The sequence below is a fragment of the Hippocampus guttulatus genome, chromosome 2 (genome assembly GCF_054856545.1).
Source record: "Hippocampus guttulatus isolate MCC_2025c chromosome 2, RoL_Hgut_1.0, whole genome shotgun sequence".
Lineage (NCBI taxonomy): Eukaryota > Metazoa > Chordata > Actinopteri > Syngnathiformes > Syngnathidae > Hippocampus > Hippocampus guttulatus.
Window position 1 is genome coordinate 5,813,937 of NC_141262.1, and position 18,100 is coordinate 5,832,036.

Below are 18,100 nucleotides of genomic sequence, written 5' to 3' on the forward strand. Positions count from 1 at the left end.
CTTAAGAACATTTTTCCTGCAAGGACAAAATTAATCAGGAGAATTTGAAGTTGTCTTTTTTCTTTAATGACACTTAATGGGCACTTTTATTAGGGACGCCTGGAAACGACAACTGGTATACAGTATTGTTAAATTAACACCTGTCGGACATCGTCATTCAAAATAAAGCAGAATCTTCCATTTCCATTGAACTATGAAGATCGGTGGCTCATGGGCCAAGGATGACCCCTATTGGTACAAATCTAGATAATGGGGCAGATTGTTTTGACTTGTATCGGAAGGTGTACCTAACACTGTTGCTAAGTCAGTGCCTATACCGTATAATTAAAAAGAAAATCATTAGGATATGTTAATTGCAAGCACGCGCGCGCGCACACACACACACGCACACACACACACACACACACGCACGCACACGCACACACACACACTCACGTAGATCAACTGAAAGCTGAAATGCATGGTCACTTCTTAGTCAACAAAATCAAGACATTGGTATTACATTAAATATACATCCAGGACACACATATTAATAAATGCTTTCCAGAACAGCATTCCTAATATTCTCCTCCCGCCGACACATCTATCAGTGCCGTTCTTGGTCAAGAAATCTAACTTGAAATGTTCATCATAGGTGGTGCATCCTTATCAAAAAAAGTATCACCAAAATAAGAAATGTTTATTTAGTATTTACATTAACATTCACAAATAATGTAATTTCTGAAGACAAGGCTTTCAAAACCTCAATATAAGAAAAAATTTTTAAACAAACTGATATAACAGACATAAAGGTGACAACTGGAGTGGTGACATAACGCAAGAGGAAACAACTCTGGGGTGTAAAACGAACACTTATAATTGGCAAGAATATTTGCAATTCTAAAGGTTCAAACATGAGAGTTCACCATCCTTGATTTAGGCCCTTCTAGATTAGGTTTAACCACTAGCTCTACAGTACTTGATTTAGACTTTTTCAAAATAAGGGACAACAGTTTCACTTTTCGAGGGAACCAGAGAGTGCCTTAGAATAGTTATTTTACGTTGAACCACTAGAGGGAAAAGGAGAGAACCACAGTCGACAGATTAGAATGATAATTTCAGAATTAGACACTAGAGATCATCATTTTGCCAACATATGTATCCAGAAACAGCTTTTCTTATCTTTAGAGGGTTAGCCCATGACCATATTCTCACAAATATGTTTCGTGTGTTTTGAATATTACAAAGGGTTGTGTTTATCAATACAAGTGTGAGGAATGTAATGGTATGGTTGGTTATGGTAACATTTAATCATTTACATATATCCAAGCTAACTCATGTATTCAGAAACAAATGATTCATTTCAAAGGAGTTTTGCCCATGAAGCATGTATCTCAGTTATGTTTTATGTGTTTTGAGGTAAAAGGTGGTAAAGCCTGTCATTACATGTGAGAGAAGTAATAATGTTGTTGGTTTAACACGCACGCACGCGCGGACGGACAAACACAAACACACACACACACGCATCATCATCAATCATTACTGTCAGGTGAGAGATGGGCCTGCTGAATAGTTTGTGCTTGCAGCATTATTGTTCATGATATGGCTCAAAACACATCAGATGTGCGGTATAACAGTTTTTATTGATATACGTAAATCATGGTTCTTTCTGACCTTAAATGTGCAGAAAATATCAGGAGGGCTAGGTGTATTTAAAAAACAACAACTCTGGAAGGATCTTTCTTAGAACTGTTTGTACATGACATGCTGTGGCAGTCTTCTCTCAAATTGGGACTGGTACACCATAGCCAAAAACACACATTCATTTCTTTCCTTTGTTTACTAGTGGCAGAGGTCAATTGCAAAGTCTCGATCTGGAGTGTTGATAATTCTTAACACTCTATGGATAAAATTCAAGAAATAATAAAGAAGTGTGGAAATTGATTTTTGTAGATTGAGCAAGGATCAGGATCGTTCCAAACCGTAGTGAAAACTACAAAAAACAAAAACAAAAAAAAAAAGTCACTGCCATGTGGATGTCCGTCAGACTGTATTACTTTCCCAATGTTGCGCATCATTCATTCATCCCAAACAAATGTTACAATTATGGTAGATTTGCTACTAGAAAAGATTCAGAGTACTGTATGTACTTCTCATTGTTGCCAGTTACAAACTCTGTTGTAACTTTGTTCGTGCTTTCCAAACAGAAACATGAAGGTAGACTGCGAAGAAAAATCATTCAGCAGTCAAGGAAACAAAAATGTTGAGTTGTTTTGTCATTTTCTGTTATAAAATATCAACTGAAAATCTTCATCGCAACACTTTGCACATATGCACAGTTCCCATGTAAACAGTGGATATAAAAAGTTTACATACCCCTGTTGAAATACCACAAGTTTGTGGCGATACAGCAACGGGATCAAGGTAAATCACTTCAAAGCTTTTGTCTACCATTAATGTGCACAACAACCTGTACAACTCCATTGAAAACATACTTGAAAGCTTTTAGAGAAGGGAGAGTAAAAACAATCAATTGAGATGAGGTTGCACAAGTTTGCACACCCTCTTATACCTGTGGCTGTGTTCCAATCACTTTCCAATTCATGATAAATGCGAGTCAGCACACATCTGCCACCATTTAAAGTGCCTGGGATAAACCCCCAATAAATTTCAGCTGTTCTCAGACTTTTCCTGACATTATTGAAATCGCGTCTAACAGCACAAGACTTGGCTGCTTTAGAATATCAAATGTGTTTGATGTGATGAAATGTTTCTCGGTCTTTGCAGTGACGTGACGCAACCGCCAACCAACAGATGAGCTCCAACAAAATCGCAAATAAGAAACTGTAGTAACCAATCACGTGAGCAGCATGGATAGAGGGTGTGTGTATGCTTGCACCTGCACGATTGGGTCGATCGTGGAAAGTTGATCACTTCAAAAGTCGATCTTTGAGCAAAAAAGTGTGTGTCCGTGTGCGTGTATGTGTGTGTGTGCGCCCGCGAGGAAGGGTGTCACTTTGCAGTAACACAGTAAAACAATTGGCTCTTAGTCTCTGACTGGTTGGCCACCCGTGCTCTCGAACCTGTGTTTAAACGTGAGCAGGTGTGAGATGATAGTTTTTCAAGGGGCTTGCGATGTATAGGTAGCTTAAACAGCTGTACAACATCTGAACATGTTTTTTTGTTAACCAGTCACTTTGAACGGTGTCACGTGAGGGCTGGCTCCCATTTTACATGAGTTTCAATGTGATCGGTAATTATGAAGGCAACACACCGTTATAAAGATGTGCCCAATGGCACTGTTTCACTTTTGTTTATTTCCCTCAAAAGAAGATTTTTTTTTAAACAATTGAGTTATACAGGTCAGACATCACATTAATCGTGGGAGAATGATTTTATTTGGTCCCTTTTTCTAATATCACAAATTCTGACCAACGGCCGTTAAGACTTATCTAAAGTGAATGCTGTGAACACCTCATTGGGAGAACCTGACAGTGCAGCCTGTAACCTCATATTTCTGCCCCATCACTTTGCAAAGTCTCATCTTTAAAATTTGGCACTTTGGGGCCTTTTCGGGGATTCCAGTGTTTGCGACAGCATTGACCGGTTCTTGCAATGGGACCCGTGGCTTCGGGTGATTGAGCACCACCACGGGTTGGTTTGGGCGCGGCCACGTCACCAGCTGCTCCACCTTGAGTGGCATCAACCGTCCGGCGTCACGGACAGGTATCGGAGTGTCACATTGAGGAGCTGGGGGTTTGGGTCCCTTCTCGCTGTTCATCCACATGCCGCGTTCGTCCACTCTTGTCAACGAGACAGTCAAAAATTTGAAGATGTCATACTGACGATTTACATCAAATGCAGACACGTCTGACACGTTGGCAGAAACAGGCTCGGCATTTTCGGATTTCAAGGCCGGGTCGTGGCTGCAATTGTCCGTCTGCGTCGAGCTGGTTTTCTCCACCATGACATCATCCTTGTCCAATTTCGCCACCGTGTTGGATGGCTGTTGCTGAATAAGTTTGATTTTGCTTTCTACTTTCACGGATCCGCACGTCCGGTTTACATTTGGCGTCACCTTCTCAGTTGTGCTGCTTTTGTCCATCACAATGCCCCGCAGTGCCATGACCAGTGGCTGCATGGTGCCCTCAGCATTTCCTTGTTGTTCGCTCAGGGAAAACACAGAGGAGATGACTGGGAAGCCTTCAGGCTTTGGTGTGTCTCTCTCAGACATCTCCTTGCTTGGGCGAGCACCCTGAGGCCAAACTGGAATGTCTGACTTGGAGCGGCAAGGCACCATGGGCATTTTGAGCGATTGGGACGCATGGCCCGTCCTCTGCCCTGTGGCAGTACCGGGAAAAGATAAACGAGGAGTATCGCTCTCCTGGCAAAGATTGACCTTTGAAGGCGTCACTCGGACAGCTGCACCTGAAGGAACATTCAAGGAAGTGGGTTTGTGACCTTGCTGGTTGACACCTGCTGGAGTGTTCATGACTTTAGGCATATCCTTGACTTTGGAGCCAGTGTTATCCTTCAGGTAATCCATGCCGGATTCAGATTTAACAGTGGTGAGTCTCTCGAGGACAGAACGTCCTGTTTTGTCTGCCTTTGAGGGGTGAATACTCTTGCACTGATCTGGAATACTTTTGAGACTTTGATCAGTTATTTGTTGATATGCAGATGAACCCATTATTACCGACTGCAGGTGAGAGGTCAGCATTCTTGTCTCACGGGTCAAAAGAACGTTGTTTGCTTTCGCTCGATCATGGACAAGTTCGCTCCACGTCGATACAATTTCATTTCTTTCTCGCACAGGATTGCAGACAGTTTTGGAAACCTTGGTCGGACTGTCTAAGTTAATGACTTCCTGTGACGTCCTTTTTAGTGTGAGTTTCACTTTGCTTGCTTGATTTGACATCAGGCTTTTAGACGCGCTGACAGGTTTAACAGCAGAGCATTGCTGAGCCGCCATCTTTGTTTTCAACAGCTTTCTGTTCACCATGCACATTCCCATATTTGGTGACTTGACTGCATTCGGGGGGTTAAATTTGGACGCTAAAGTCTTGCCCGCTGTGAGATTTTGTTGAACTGTTGTTCTTGTGTCTTTCATTCCGGCCTCGTTTTCTTGTTGTGACACCAGCCTCAGCTTTAGCTCCTTTGACCCATTGACGGTTTTTACTTCCACAAGTTCAACCAAGCACCCAGCAGGTATACTTATTTCCTCTGGGAGTGACACTGTTAACGCCCTGTTGTGATGAACAACACTATCTGGAACAACTTTTGAAGAAATAGGAAGCATCGTGTTCATTGTTCTACCTTTCTGTCCGTCTTTAACAAGACTGACACTGGGTGTGCTGGGGGCTGGCACATTTACTCGAACTGGTGGTCGCATTGAGTGCACAGCACTCTGTACACTTGGTAAGGCATTGGAGACCAGGGGATCTTTGCTTCCACCAACCCTTTTGAGTGCTTGACTAATGTTTTTACTATGCACGTACTCAATGTGTTTTAAAAGGTTCATCTTCCGCATGTAGCGCTGTCCACAGTGCGGGCATGAGAGAGTCGACTTGATGTGTTCCTCCAGGTGAGCGTTTAGCTCTGCCTTGTTCAATACGGCTTTTTCGCAGTAAATGCAGCACAGTTTGGACCCAGTGTGGTCAAGCATGTGCCTTTTGAATAATTCCACATCCGACGTAGCAAATCCACACTTGCCACAATGCATAGTGTCAAGAAATCTCGGTGTACGAACCAAGTAACCATGTGGTTGTCTGGTGTTCATGCTGGAAGGAAAGCTCTGACACTTGACAGGCTTCATAATGACTGGTCACCTGGCAGCAGCAGCTCCCCCCACTTCCGCAGCTTCACACCAGCGTCCACATGTCTCCTCTTTCTGGTGCCACTGTATAGAGAGTGGTATTAGAAAGTGTAACACGTTGTTAACGAATGTTTTTGACGATAGAGCAGTCCCTCCAGAGCCCTTCCCCCCGACATTAGTTATTTGAGATGTATAGATTCCATAGCAAGTACAAACATCTGTAAACACGAGCCATCACGCCTAAACATGGTGAAAAATCGTTCACCATGCAATGTAATATAAGCTGTGTCTTTAAATTTTGTCCGGGGCTAGCGAGAGTCGTTTATTCTGAATCCACAGTAAAGGCCCAAACAGCAAGGTTGCGATGCAAAAGGGGCTGGAGAAAGCACACCTCTGGAGTCTAACGGTTTGTTCGCGAGGTGTGTACATGCTGTTTACGTACCTTTGTGCAGTGTTTTGTAAACACGTTAGCGGAAAATAGTGATCATTGTTTTGAGCTGGATGTGAACAAAAAAGATTCTTATTGAGCGAGTCAGTCGCCTATTTGCTTTGCGTGAGCTAGCATGCTAAATTATTCCGGAAACGTTCAAATACCTTCAAAATAAGAAATAAAAGTGCTTTAAATGAAACGCGCTTGAGCGCGTAAGTGTATCTATTTCTCCATTAGTAAATGTCTAGTTCAATTAATAAATGGAGTAAAATCTTTGGTGTTATGTGATATGAACGTGTTTTATGATATGAGTAAACATGCATTTAACTTTGAAAGTCAAAACCGGAATTTTGTTATTGCTGGAGCTAGGATGCGACAGCTGTGCGATGAACGAGCGTCCGTGTTTTGCTTTCGGAAATGCACGTAAACCTTGCGTATAGTGTCTTCATACTTACGCTAGATATTCACGACGTTTCAAAAAAGTCACGTAAACGATCCGATTGGTGGCAACAATTTCTCAACCGGAAGTCGATTAAATCAGCAACACACGTACTCTACTGTATTTTCAAACACGGCATGACACATTGACTCATTATTTAGAGTGACTAGTGAGTAATTATCTCTTTTCACATAAAATGACGCTGTAATGATGGAAATAAGCTGTTTGTAAAGACAGTCATAACTTCACGTTTATGCATTAAAGCGCATTGGAGAAATGGACATTTAAGTTTCCCACTCGTGTTTTCACTTGTTGTTAAGGGAGCCTCGCCGTGACCATTGTAGGGAACTTCTGGGATTTACACACCATTGTTGTCTTTCATAATGACACAGCAGCCACTGGCTTTGACTTGACCCTCCCACTCCCTCGTTTGTCGCACACCCAGCTTCCTGGTTATGGCGATAATAACCCGCCTAACTGGCACTCAACCCCCTTTCCTTTCCATCATCTCCTCGTCCGTCACCAGACTTTTCTCGTCTTTCGGTGTGTTCCGTCGCAAAATGACAGCATCCACAAGCGAGGTGACCCGGTTCGACTTCCTGGTGGTCGGCGGAGGTTCCGGAGGTCTGGCGGGGGCTCGGAGGGCGGCGGAGCTCGGCGCAAACGCAGCCGTGATCGAGAGTCATAAACTTGGAGGTACCTGCGTGAGTAACAACTGCAAACACCTGACATGCCACGCGTGACAGTCACCTCACCAGCGTGGACTCGAAGCCTCCGGAAGCTTCCCTAGTCGACCGTTAAGTATATATGAGATAAACACCGAGTTCTGACTGATAGACAGGAGTGAAGTATGGGTCGACTGTGTTGTTTTTCAAATGTTCTAATTTCAATTGTTAAAAACATTTACATTCGAGTCCCTGTTCTCCAAAACGAACAAAGTGATTTTACCATTCACCACATATACACACACACACATTAAAAAAATCTGAAATATTTTCTGCAGAAAGTCTTCGTACAGTATAATTTTTTGGGGGATTTTTTGTATAGATTTTGTAACATTTTGCTGAGCGCTGTTTTATCCTCTTTGGTTCTCCAAATTTGTACACCCTTCCCCTATTTTTTTTTTTTAATACAGAGTTTAGCAATATTGTACCACTGTCATGACCAAGATTAAAAACAGTATCATCGTAGGCCTAAGTGTTAATTAATTCCTAAAAAAAATATTCCTATTATTTTAAGGCACTGAATTGTGCGTTGTACAGACAGCTCTGAAAGAATGAAATCAAATTGTACTGCGGAGTTAAGTAAAACTGAAGTATACATAAGCAGTTCGACAATGATTATTTCAAGTACTGTACCAGTAAAGGGAGTTCACATGCCACATTTTGAAAATTCCTACTCTTGTGCCAGAATACTTCAATTTCCACTCTGGCAATCAATAAAGAATCATCTTATCTTATACACAGTAGTAAGGGTTCCCAAACTTCTATTCTATACAGGTGATCTCAATAAAGTAGAATGTTGTACACTATTATACATGCATTTCACTGTTTTAGTTGAATTATCGAAGTAAAGTGTTTTATGGTCTTATTTATTAAGAATGAGGCACATATATGTTGGTGTTTTCCAAACTTAGGAGCCACAAAATCAAAAACAATTGTGTCACTTTATTAATCCTATGAGGAAAATTCTACACTATAAAATTCAGTTAGTTACTGAAGAGAAGTGTCTTTAATTTCTCAATATGTTAGCCTTGAGAAATAGGTGTTTGGAAATATTAGGTTCTGCATGTGTACCTAATATCGTGGCTTATGACAAGCGAAGTTGTGAAGAGGAAATTTTGCTCTTGTGTGACTTCTGCCGTGTTCCACCAATTTATTTTAAAAAACCAAAACTGAATAATATAATAAAAACATGAACAAATATTTGTAACTATAAAGAAGCATGTTTACATTTTTGGTACAAAACCTGCAATGTTTTTAAATGTTTTTGGTCTAATGCAAACAGACATTGTACAGACATTGTACCGTATTTAAAATAATATATATTTTACACTTGTGCTATTGTCAAATTGAACAGAGACTATGTGCTCTTCATTTTTTTTTCAGGTCAACGTTGGCTGTGTTCCAAAGAAGGTAAGCCTTTTTTTTCTCTACTTGTAGAAACACCACTATCATCTCTGCTCAAAACTGTAAAGTCAAACTCAACTTAAATCTTAAGGCTCTTTCCTCCTCCTTCCCAGGTCATGTGGAATGCGGCGGTGCATGCAGAATTTCTTCACGACCACGCTGATTACGGCTTCAATGTTGAAAAAGTTAATTTCAGTTGGGAGTAAGTGATTTCTGTGTTGCCATTTTGTTGGGAAACTTGTTATGGTTATGAATGGAGGAAATGCACAGTCATAGCGGCACGCATCTTCGCTCTTGTTGCGTCACTAAGCTTTGTCAAAGTTGTACTAATGAAAGGCAGGCTTCAGGGAGGTGTGTTGAAAACAAACAAAGTTTATTGGGATGGCTTGCATATCACAGAGGCTGGACTGATTTCATAATGTGCGTTTCTAAAAGCGAAGCTTTGCAAGGGAAGTAACATTCAGCAGAAGTATAGCACCAACTGCACAACTGTTATAGTTTTGTATTCTACCACTGATCACTTTAGCTCTGCTTGATACTTTGCACGTTGTCTCACAGCTGTCATTGGGTGGTACCACCGCACAACAGTACCCTTCGATTATGGAATGTCTTTCCATACTTATTTGTCATGTCCTTGTTTATGATGATACTTGTGTAGCGTGTACAACCGGAGACAAATTCCTTGTGTGTTCTACATACTTGGCCAATAAAGATGATTCTGATATGCACGGACCTTGCAAATGTCATGTGACCAAGCCTGGAATGTAAACAAACTCCCTATGTGTGCTGGGGGTTGATGAGATGGTGGTTTGAACACTACAGTATTTTAGCAAGTTCAGGTTCAAACCATGTCTACAACCTGCAGCACACTCAGCAATGCTGCTAACCTGTTTTGTGGGTTTGGTCACATGGTTGCGCCAATAGTTGACATTAATTTCAATCACCGGCAGAGGGTAATATTGCCCAATATGGTAAACCCATCGTCCCCCAACCTGAAATTGACGGAGAGTTATAATTTGTTCTGTTTAATTTTTATTCTACATATGAAATATTGAATCGAATACCTTGTATTGATTATTCTTGCCAAAAAAAAAAAAGTTCTTCCGCTGTATTGGGTAACCTAAGTATTGTTTTGAAAGTGGAGCCAAAAAAAAAAATTTGAACTGTGAAGGAGTCCAAATAGAATTTTAAATGCTTGATATATTATCACCTTCTGTGTTTCCAGAACACTGAAAACAAAAAGGGATGCGTACATCAGTCGACTGAATCAAATTTATCGCAACAATCTTGATAAGGTAATTACAAATCAGTTTACGAAGTGTGCAAAAAATAAAACATCCAGAGGGTTATCAAAAAAAAATTTTTTAAATCTATCAACTACCAGTAATAACTGTCACATTTCATCTTGGATAGGCTAAAATCCAAACCATTGAAGGTCGTGCCAGGTTCACGAGTGATCCAGAGCCAACGATAGAGGTCAATGGCAGGAAGTACACGGCGCCTCACATCCTCATCGCCACTGGGGGGCAGCCTTCTGTGCTGACTGATGCTGAGATTCCAGGTGGGACCTTCTAAAATGCAACATGGACTTTAATCTGTAATCAACTTGGTGCATGAGTGACCTGTTTTGCTCTGCTTGATGGATGGATAGATGGATGGGCCATTATCATAAGACTAGCTCAAGCTCAACTGTGGGCATAATTTGCTATTTGATAAATGCAGGAGCAAGTCTGGGAATCACCAGTGATGGCTTTTTTGAGCTTGAAAGCCTTCCAAAGTAAGCATTTAATTCTGCGCTTATTTTTGATGCTATGCGAAAAGAAATGTCTCCAGAAATGAGCAATTTTACTTGCTCAACAGGCGTAGTGTTGTTGTGGGTGCCGGTTACATTGCTGTGGAGATGGCGGGCATCCTCACAAACCTGGGCTCCAAAACCTCCCTAATCATACGGCAGGGTGAGGTAAGAAGATGAGTGAAAATTAAATGCACTCTTGAGTTGTGCAGGTTTGCCTATTAGAGTACACAGTGGCATCTCAATTTATGAGTGACCTGACTTCGGAATTTTTCCAAGAAAAAAAGATTATAGTTCTGACCGTGAAATGGTGGCAGCAGACTTCACAAAAACGAGCAGATTGTCCATAACTTTTCAGAGGGGCCAACTGCTTGCTTAAAGTTGTTGATTTTGTTCTGATCCAAGTAGTGGCAAAATTCTGATTCGATGTTGGCTTCTCTGCCCACTCCACTCACCACTGTTATTACTGTATGTTTTTCAAAAAATTCGTAGCTCTCCAAGTACCACTGTCATGACCAACGCTCCAAGGTTTACAGGAATGGAGTTGAAATATGACAGGGGGAAAAAAATACAGTAAAACTAAATTATCCGAGACTGTGGACAAAAAATGTTAATCAGAGAAGTTGATCCATTACAGTTCATGAAAAACATTTGCCATCTATGACAAATTAAAATGTCAATTTTAAAGAAATAAAGTACCATATTTTTTCGGATTATACTGTACATCACTCCGGATTATAAATCGCACCAGACAAAAAAATGCATAATTAAGAAGGGAAAAACATATATAAATCGCACTGGAGTATACTGTAAGTCGCATTTTTGGGGGAAATTTATTTGATAAAGTCCAACACCAAAAACATACATGTCATCTTGAAAGGCAATTTAAAATAAAATTAAAACTAGAGAACAACAGGCTGAATAAGTATACGATATGCTAACGTTACGTGACGCTTAAACAACGAACTGTGAATGTGCCTGGTATGTTCACATAACATATTAAGAGTTAATTAGACAACTATAGCACAAAGAACATGCTAACAAAGTTACCAAACCATCAGCGTTACTCCAAATCACGAAATCCAATGAAATCTTAATGCTCTGTGTCACTTTTAAACAAGTCCGCCAACTCGGTAGGTAGAAGATGCAGCGCTTCCTATTCCACGTCGCTTACGTCAGAGTCATCGTCAGTTGTTTTTCTCAGTTACCGCCAACATAGAAAGTATCAACACAGGCCGAGAGCACCCTCTTGCGGTTTAATGTGAAAATAACGTGATGTGTACAGTGTGTTAACCATTTCACACATACTGTAAGTCGCTCCAGAGTATAAGTCGCACCCCCGGCCAAACTATGGAAAAAAAAACTGTGATTTATATACCGGAAAATACGGTAAAAATATAATATGGAAAAACTTTTACAAAACACATTTTCGGGAGAAAAAAAACAAAAGTAGTGATTGAATTAAAATATAGTGCATGTAAAAGCTACATGGACAGTCTCGCTAAATAAGTTAAAAAAACAAACAGTTCTTAAAGGGGAAGTCAGCCCCCAAATTTTAACGATTAAATCCAAATGTATGGGACGACAAAGTTAAATGCAACTGAACTGTCCTTGGGCAGTGATTCATTTGCGTACCACCGGTGGCACTGCTGCAATTATTTTTCTTACTAAAAACACAGATTATCACTGGTGCGTTTTCGTGGGGATGGAACAGAATTGCGTCATGGAATTTCCACTCATGTCATTGGAGAAAAATGAGTCTAGATACACATGTTCTGACTTATGAGCATGGTCAGATAACACATTCAACTCCTAAGTCAAGGCTCTAAAGACACTCTTAATATTTACTTGTTTTGTAGGTTTTGAGGAACTTCGACAGCTTTATCAGCACAAACTGCACCAAAGAGCTACAGAACTCTGGCGTGGATTTGCAGAAGAACGCTCGGGTGACATCGGTGCGCAAAACTGACACGGGGCTGGAGGTGACGTTTGTCACAAAAGACACCAGCAAGAGCAGCACCATTTCAGAAGTGGACTGTGTTCTGTGGGCAATCGGCAGGAAGCCCAACATCTCTGGACTAAATATTGGCGAGATGGTATGTGCTCCTAAAATGATACTCAATGTCAATTGTTTTGGTCGCTTTCATTCCACTTGCCCAATTGCATTTAAGATTGTTTGTTGTGTGTTATCCACATGGGAGGTAAATAGATGGAGTTATTTTAAATAAGATGATGCATGTTACTGAATGTCAAAGACATACCGTAATTCACTGTAACCTTTGAGGTGAAACACATTCTGTTCTTCTGGTCAACCTCATTTCTTTCCATTGGACATAATTGAAATCTAATTTTTTCCAGAGTCAAACTGTAGCTATCATAAAACCAGGTAATATTTCAAGGAACAATGTAACATCCTCAGCTGTCATTCAAGTGTAAAAATAAGTAAGTAGTAGAAACTTGTATCTTAAAAAAAAAAAAAAAAAGAAAGACATTTTTAAAAACTACGTTGACATAAGTGTAGGGCACTGTAGAAATGTATGAGGGCATTAAACTTCAATGGCTCCACAACATTTCATAAACACATTACCTAAAAAATCTTGTTACTCTACCATTCAGTTTTGAAATGGCTTTTTTTTCTGTAATACTACCTAATAATTATTCCTTTGCCCATACAGTATTTTTCCCTCCCAAACTTTTGGACTTATTTTGCGAGGTCAAGGAAGTTGACATAATGGCTGGAAACGTCACTGCACTTAAGTAACCAATCACATTGCTCTGATGTCGTCCCCTATCATGCTGACTGCCTGGGAAGGTGCAGGGCATCTAGAAAATGACTATCTGTGATGTATTAAATCAGTGTTCCGGTGCTCAATTTCATTACTTAGTTTTTTTTATTATCTCTCAGCTTTCACCCTTTTTATTTCTAGGGAATTTTCATTTGGTGCATGTTGTTCACACTGTGTGAATGGGAAAGGTTTGCACTATCTTAACAGGAAAATCTGGTGTGATAGCGGATTAAAATGGCAGCTGAATGCCTGTTTACTCGGTGCATACCTCTATTAGTGGTTCATTAACAAAGGTAGCATTCAGCCATTGGATTGTTCATTAACAGAAAGAATAGTACAGGTACTGTTTACCGTGAATGCAGAACAGTGTGTAATTGATGACTAAAACTGCAAACTACAGTCACAAAAATAAATATAATTTTAAATTAATACCACTCGGGCAATATTGTTCCAAAAGGCCTGACTGACTTTTCATTCTGCTGTCATTATTATTTGCACAGGTGAATTTAAGGGAACGTCTGTTGAAAACAAAGTCCTTTCTTACAGTTTGGTGTGTGTGTGTGTTGTCAGGGTGTAGACACAGATGAACATGGCCACATCGTGGTGGATGAATACCAAAACACCAGTCGACCGGGAATCTACGCTGTCGGAGATGTTTGCGGCAGAGCTCTTCTCACGCCTGGTAAGAACGTGACGTGTATGTACATTATGTAATGACATTGTTGAAGAAGTGGAGTGAACAACAATTACACTGCTTACCTGAACCTCTCTGTCAGTGGCAACTGAAGTGTATTTATTTGCATTTGTCTACTTACAAAATCGTCTTGGAATCCTCCAGTTTTTTGGTTGAAAATCTCAACTATTCCCTGTTTTAGTACTCAGGCCAAAGCTCTGTTTAATATTAAAGGATATTGCTTTGGTGGCATCTAGGTGCCCAAGAACTATGTTCAAGTAAGGTGAGGAGCTTCTTTTAGACAGGACATAACCCTGTCTAATAGAACCATAGTACTTTGTCGCCATGTTGTCGTATATATAGGACCATTATAATCATTTATACTTGCTGCATCTGTGCTGAATGTTGCACATACAGCACATTTGACAATACAGTTGTACTTGACTTGACTTAAGTGTATTGTATAATGTTCTGTAACTGAACAGATATTTAAAATGCCCCCCCACCCATTTACCTGTCAGTTGGTGGGGAAAAAAAGTCTCAGTTTATTTATACGGTGTGTTCGCTCCTCTGAGTTGACAAACAGATGTTTTAAAATAACTTTGAAAAACAGATTTACATATACACAATTTATTTATTTTTGGTCTTGTTTGGCGATGTGCCACATATGCAGATCTGCACAATATTTGACAAGATAAATTTTGGCGCCTTGGTGATGGAATGCGGCCTACACAATCAGACTTAACATAATCGTGATTGCAAACCTGGCTTTTCATAATCAGAAAAACATAATCAAACAGAAGTAATCATGTCTTTGCAAATTCCGGCATCCTTTGTTGCTTCCGGCAAGCGTGTGACGTGTTATTCTGCCCTCCGTCAGGTGTTTTAAGATGTTAATTGGCACCCCAACTCGAATTAACCCATTTAATCCCACCAGTCACATTTGTGAAGGACAACGATGATTTAATTTACAGGGTTCTAAAATTTTTTATTACTGATTACTTAAAAGGGCTACCAATGACACTGACCATGATTTTGACTTTTAAATGTCTGGGAAAAATTGGGGATTAAATGGGTTAACTGTAAAACTCAACAAAAAAAAATCTCATTTAAAAAAAAAATCGATTAATGACGAATTATCAACAACATTAAAAGATATAAATCTTGTTCAATGAAGAAATAAACATTCCAATATGTTGAACACACTGCATTTGATCTTGAAAATAACCTTGATCCGGACAATCACTTCTATAGAAATAACCACAACTCTGGTTGCAAATATTATATCAATGATCAATTTCATGAAAACATAAAAATGGACAATCCACGATGAATCAAAAACTTTCACAGCGGACGTCTATAAAAACTTAAGTAAAATAAATAAATTTCCAATAATTGCTCATGAAGAACAGGGGCTAGGAAGAGTCAAACCCTAAAAAACATGAATGACACGGGATCGAAAATGCATGTAAAAAGAAAATAATGCTATCAGTCGATAATAATACCATTTATTAATCATGATTTCAATATTGATCAAAATCATGATTTTTTTTTTCATCGTCGCCCTAACCTACTCCACAAGCAAAAATACAATTAATGCTAATACTGTCTCGATAGGGGCCTCCATGCGCCTCACAGGTCATACTTGTTTTTTTTTTTTCTTTAGTAGTGATCCTCTAACCCCACCCCTGGTTGGGATGGTTACAAAAGCTGTTCTATTTGTCAAGTAGGTTGATTTCAGCAAGGGCAAAAAGTATACTGCAAAAAAATGCATGAAAAAAAATGTTTATTGTGCAGTCAACTGTACGTTTTTGTTTCTTGTCAGTTGCCATCGCTGCTGGCAGGAAGCTGGCGCACAGACTGTTTGAGGGCAAGAAGGATTCCAAGTTGGACTATTCCAACATTCCCACGGTGGTGTTCAGCCACCCACCCATTGGTACAGTGGGCCTCACAGAAGGTGAGTTGGAAAGGCCTTCTGCAGTGCCACATCCACCGGACTGTTAACTTTTTTAATTCCCTCCCCCCTCACAGAGGAGGCAATAATAAGCAAAGGCAAAGAGAACGTGAAGATCTACAAGACCTCCTTCACGCCGCTCTATCATGCCATCACCACCCGCAAGACTTCTTGCATCATGAAGATGGTGTGTGTGGGCAAGGAGGAGAAGGTAGGAGTAACCTGGTTCAGAAAGTCCCAAATTCAAATGATTTTGGGTGGAAAAAGCACTACTTTTCCACGACGTCTAGATTAGGCAGGACTATAGTCTGACTAAATCAAGGTCCTCTCCTCACTTCAACATCGTTTTTTGACACCATGGTGCAAAGCAATATTTTTATATTAGACAAGGCTTTGTCCTAAGCACAAAACGAGTGCAAAGGTGAGTTTTTCAGCAAATAACGGAGGGTGCAGTACTGTGAAATAGTATTTGCCCCCTTCCTGATTTCTGTGTTCTTTGCATATTCATCATATACAAAAATTTCAGTTCATCAAACCAATTTTAAGAAAACCTTTATTAGTCTCGCAATGGAGAAATTTCCAATTCACAGCAGCAAAGTTATGAAAGGAAGAAGTAGAACAACAAAATAAACGAGCTGCTGGAAAGGCAGCCTACCCAAGAAATACAAAATGCAGTTTCTAAATGACAATTTCATGTTTTTTGACATGCAAAAAAAGTAGAAGCGATGGTGTAATGTACATCCACACACACATGCAAAAATTATTAGCATCAAACTGTGTTGTGTATAAAATAGAGTCTTTCACAAAAAGCTTGTTTTCTGCTTTTTTTTTTAACAGAATAGGTACTGTAGTTTTGGTGAAACGAAACCATGTTTTACTTCTAATGACTAAAAAATTGGAATAAGGTAGAAACAAGCTCATTTTGGTAATGAAAGAAGGGAGACAAATGTTTCATTTGATTATGTGTTTACATAGTCATAAAACACAATAATCTGTAAACCCTGAAAGATCAATCAGAATGCTCTGAATTGGCTAGCACTCAAGGTGAAAGAGTTCAACACCTCCTCAGGATGCTGGTACCTCTGCTAAAATCGGCTCCTTTGTTTGTTAAACAGATCATTTCATTACATCCCTGAAATGAAATGAATAATAAAATCAGTCTTTGGTTCAGTTTTCATATTTTCTGAAAAATGTCCCCCAACACAGTTGTTATTAGCAACAGTGTGGAAGTAATTAACGGAATAATCACCTGTTTAGCTTTTATGTACTTTTTGACGACAGGTACACTTACTAGCCACCATTCGGACTGACTTTGATGGCATTTAATTTCAACAATAGCTTCTAATGATAAAGAAAAGGGTTATTTTGGGCAAGTCATGTCAACACTGTGGAATAACACATTTTTCCAAACCTTCAAAAGACCTAGCAGTATTTCTGCAAAGCGTGCCAATAGCCAATTGCATAATGTTTTGAGTGAAATTGCCAGGTCACTGTAGGTGTTAAACAGGCTAATGTTCTCTGTTTTCTCCCCCAGATTGTTGGTCTGCACATGCAGGGTCTGGGCTGTGATGAGATGCTGCAGGGTTTCGCTGTGGCTGTCCAGCTTGGCGCGACCAAAGCAGATTTTGATAAGACTGTTGCCATTCACCCAACCTCTGCTGAGGAGCTTGTCACCATGCGTTAACGGGACAAAGCTGGGGCTCAAATACACGTTCGTTCCACAAGAAAGTCCATCTGAGGAATTGCGTCATATAATGACACTCATTTTTACTCATTTAAATGACCCTTGTTGTGCACATACCTCTTTCTTTTTCTTTCTGCCTTTTACCAAGACCGAGTTGTAGCTTTCTCAAATTGTACTGTGGGTCTTGATGATTGAGTGGTAATTACAATGGACTCTATTTTCAGTGATGGATGGCGTGATTGCATGGGAAGTCCAAAGACCTCAATCTCATTTTATGTTTGATCCGAAGTTAGTCATTTGTCAAAACACTGCTCCCCGCAAAGGAACCCATCTAGTACCAATTACAAGTCATGACACATCTACTGTACTGTTGGAAAGAATAAATAAACATTCATTCATTGTTCATATGTGTTTTGGGG

At 39.9% G+C, this 18,100-nt stretch overlaps 2 protein-coding genes across 3 annotated transcripts; one reads left to right on the forward strand and one right to left on the reverse strand.

The window, feature by feature from the left end:
* Window positions 1–660: 660 nt before the first annotated feature.
* On the reverse strand, window positions 661–6,372 carry znf518b (zinc finger protein 518B). The gene is made up of 2 exons (XM_086132826.1): window positions 6,237–6,372; window positions 661–5,878 (listed from the first exon to the last, which is right to left on the reverse strand). Exon 2 carries the CDS (start codon window positions 5,792–5,794, stop codon window positions 3,455–3,457), a length of 2,340 nt encoding a protein of 779 aa, XP_085988952.1. The 5' UTR covers window positions 5,795–5,878; window positions 6,237–6,372; the 3' UTR covers window positions 661–3,454.
* A 625-nt stretch (window positions 6,373–6,997) lies between these two features.
* On the forward strand, window positions 6,998–18,084 carry gsr (glutathione reductase). 2 transcript variants are annotated; one of them, XM_086132839.1, is made up of 12 exons: window positions 6,998–7,367; window positions 8,772–8,798; window positions 8,906–8,994; window positions 10,018–10,087; window positions 10,206–10,353; window positions 10,515–10,569; window positions 10,653–10,752; window positions 12,444–12,680; window positions 13,941–14,052; window positions 15,869–16,000; window positions 16,075–16,208; window positions 17,532–18,084. In XM_086132839.1, the coding sequence occupies exons 1-12, from the start codon at window positions 7,119–7,121 to the stop codon at window positions 17,679–17,681; spliced, it is 1,503 nt and encodes a 500-aa protein (XP_085988965.1). In that variant the 5' UTR covers window positions 6,998–7,118; the 3' UTR covers window positions 17,682–18,084. The 2 variants fall into 2 exon arrangements, with proteins under 2 accessions (XP_085988965.1, XP_085988973.1); XM_086132847.1 differs by having other exon boundaries at window positions 7,216–7,359.
* The last annotated feature ends 16 nt before the right edge of the window (window positions 18,085–18,100 follow it).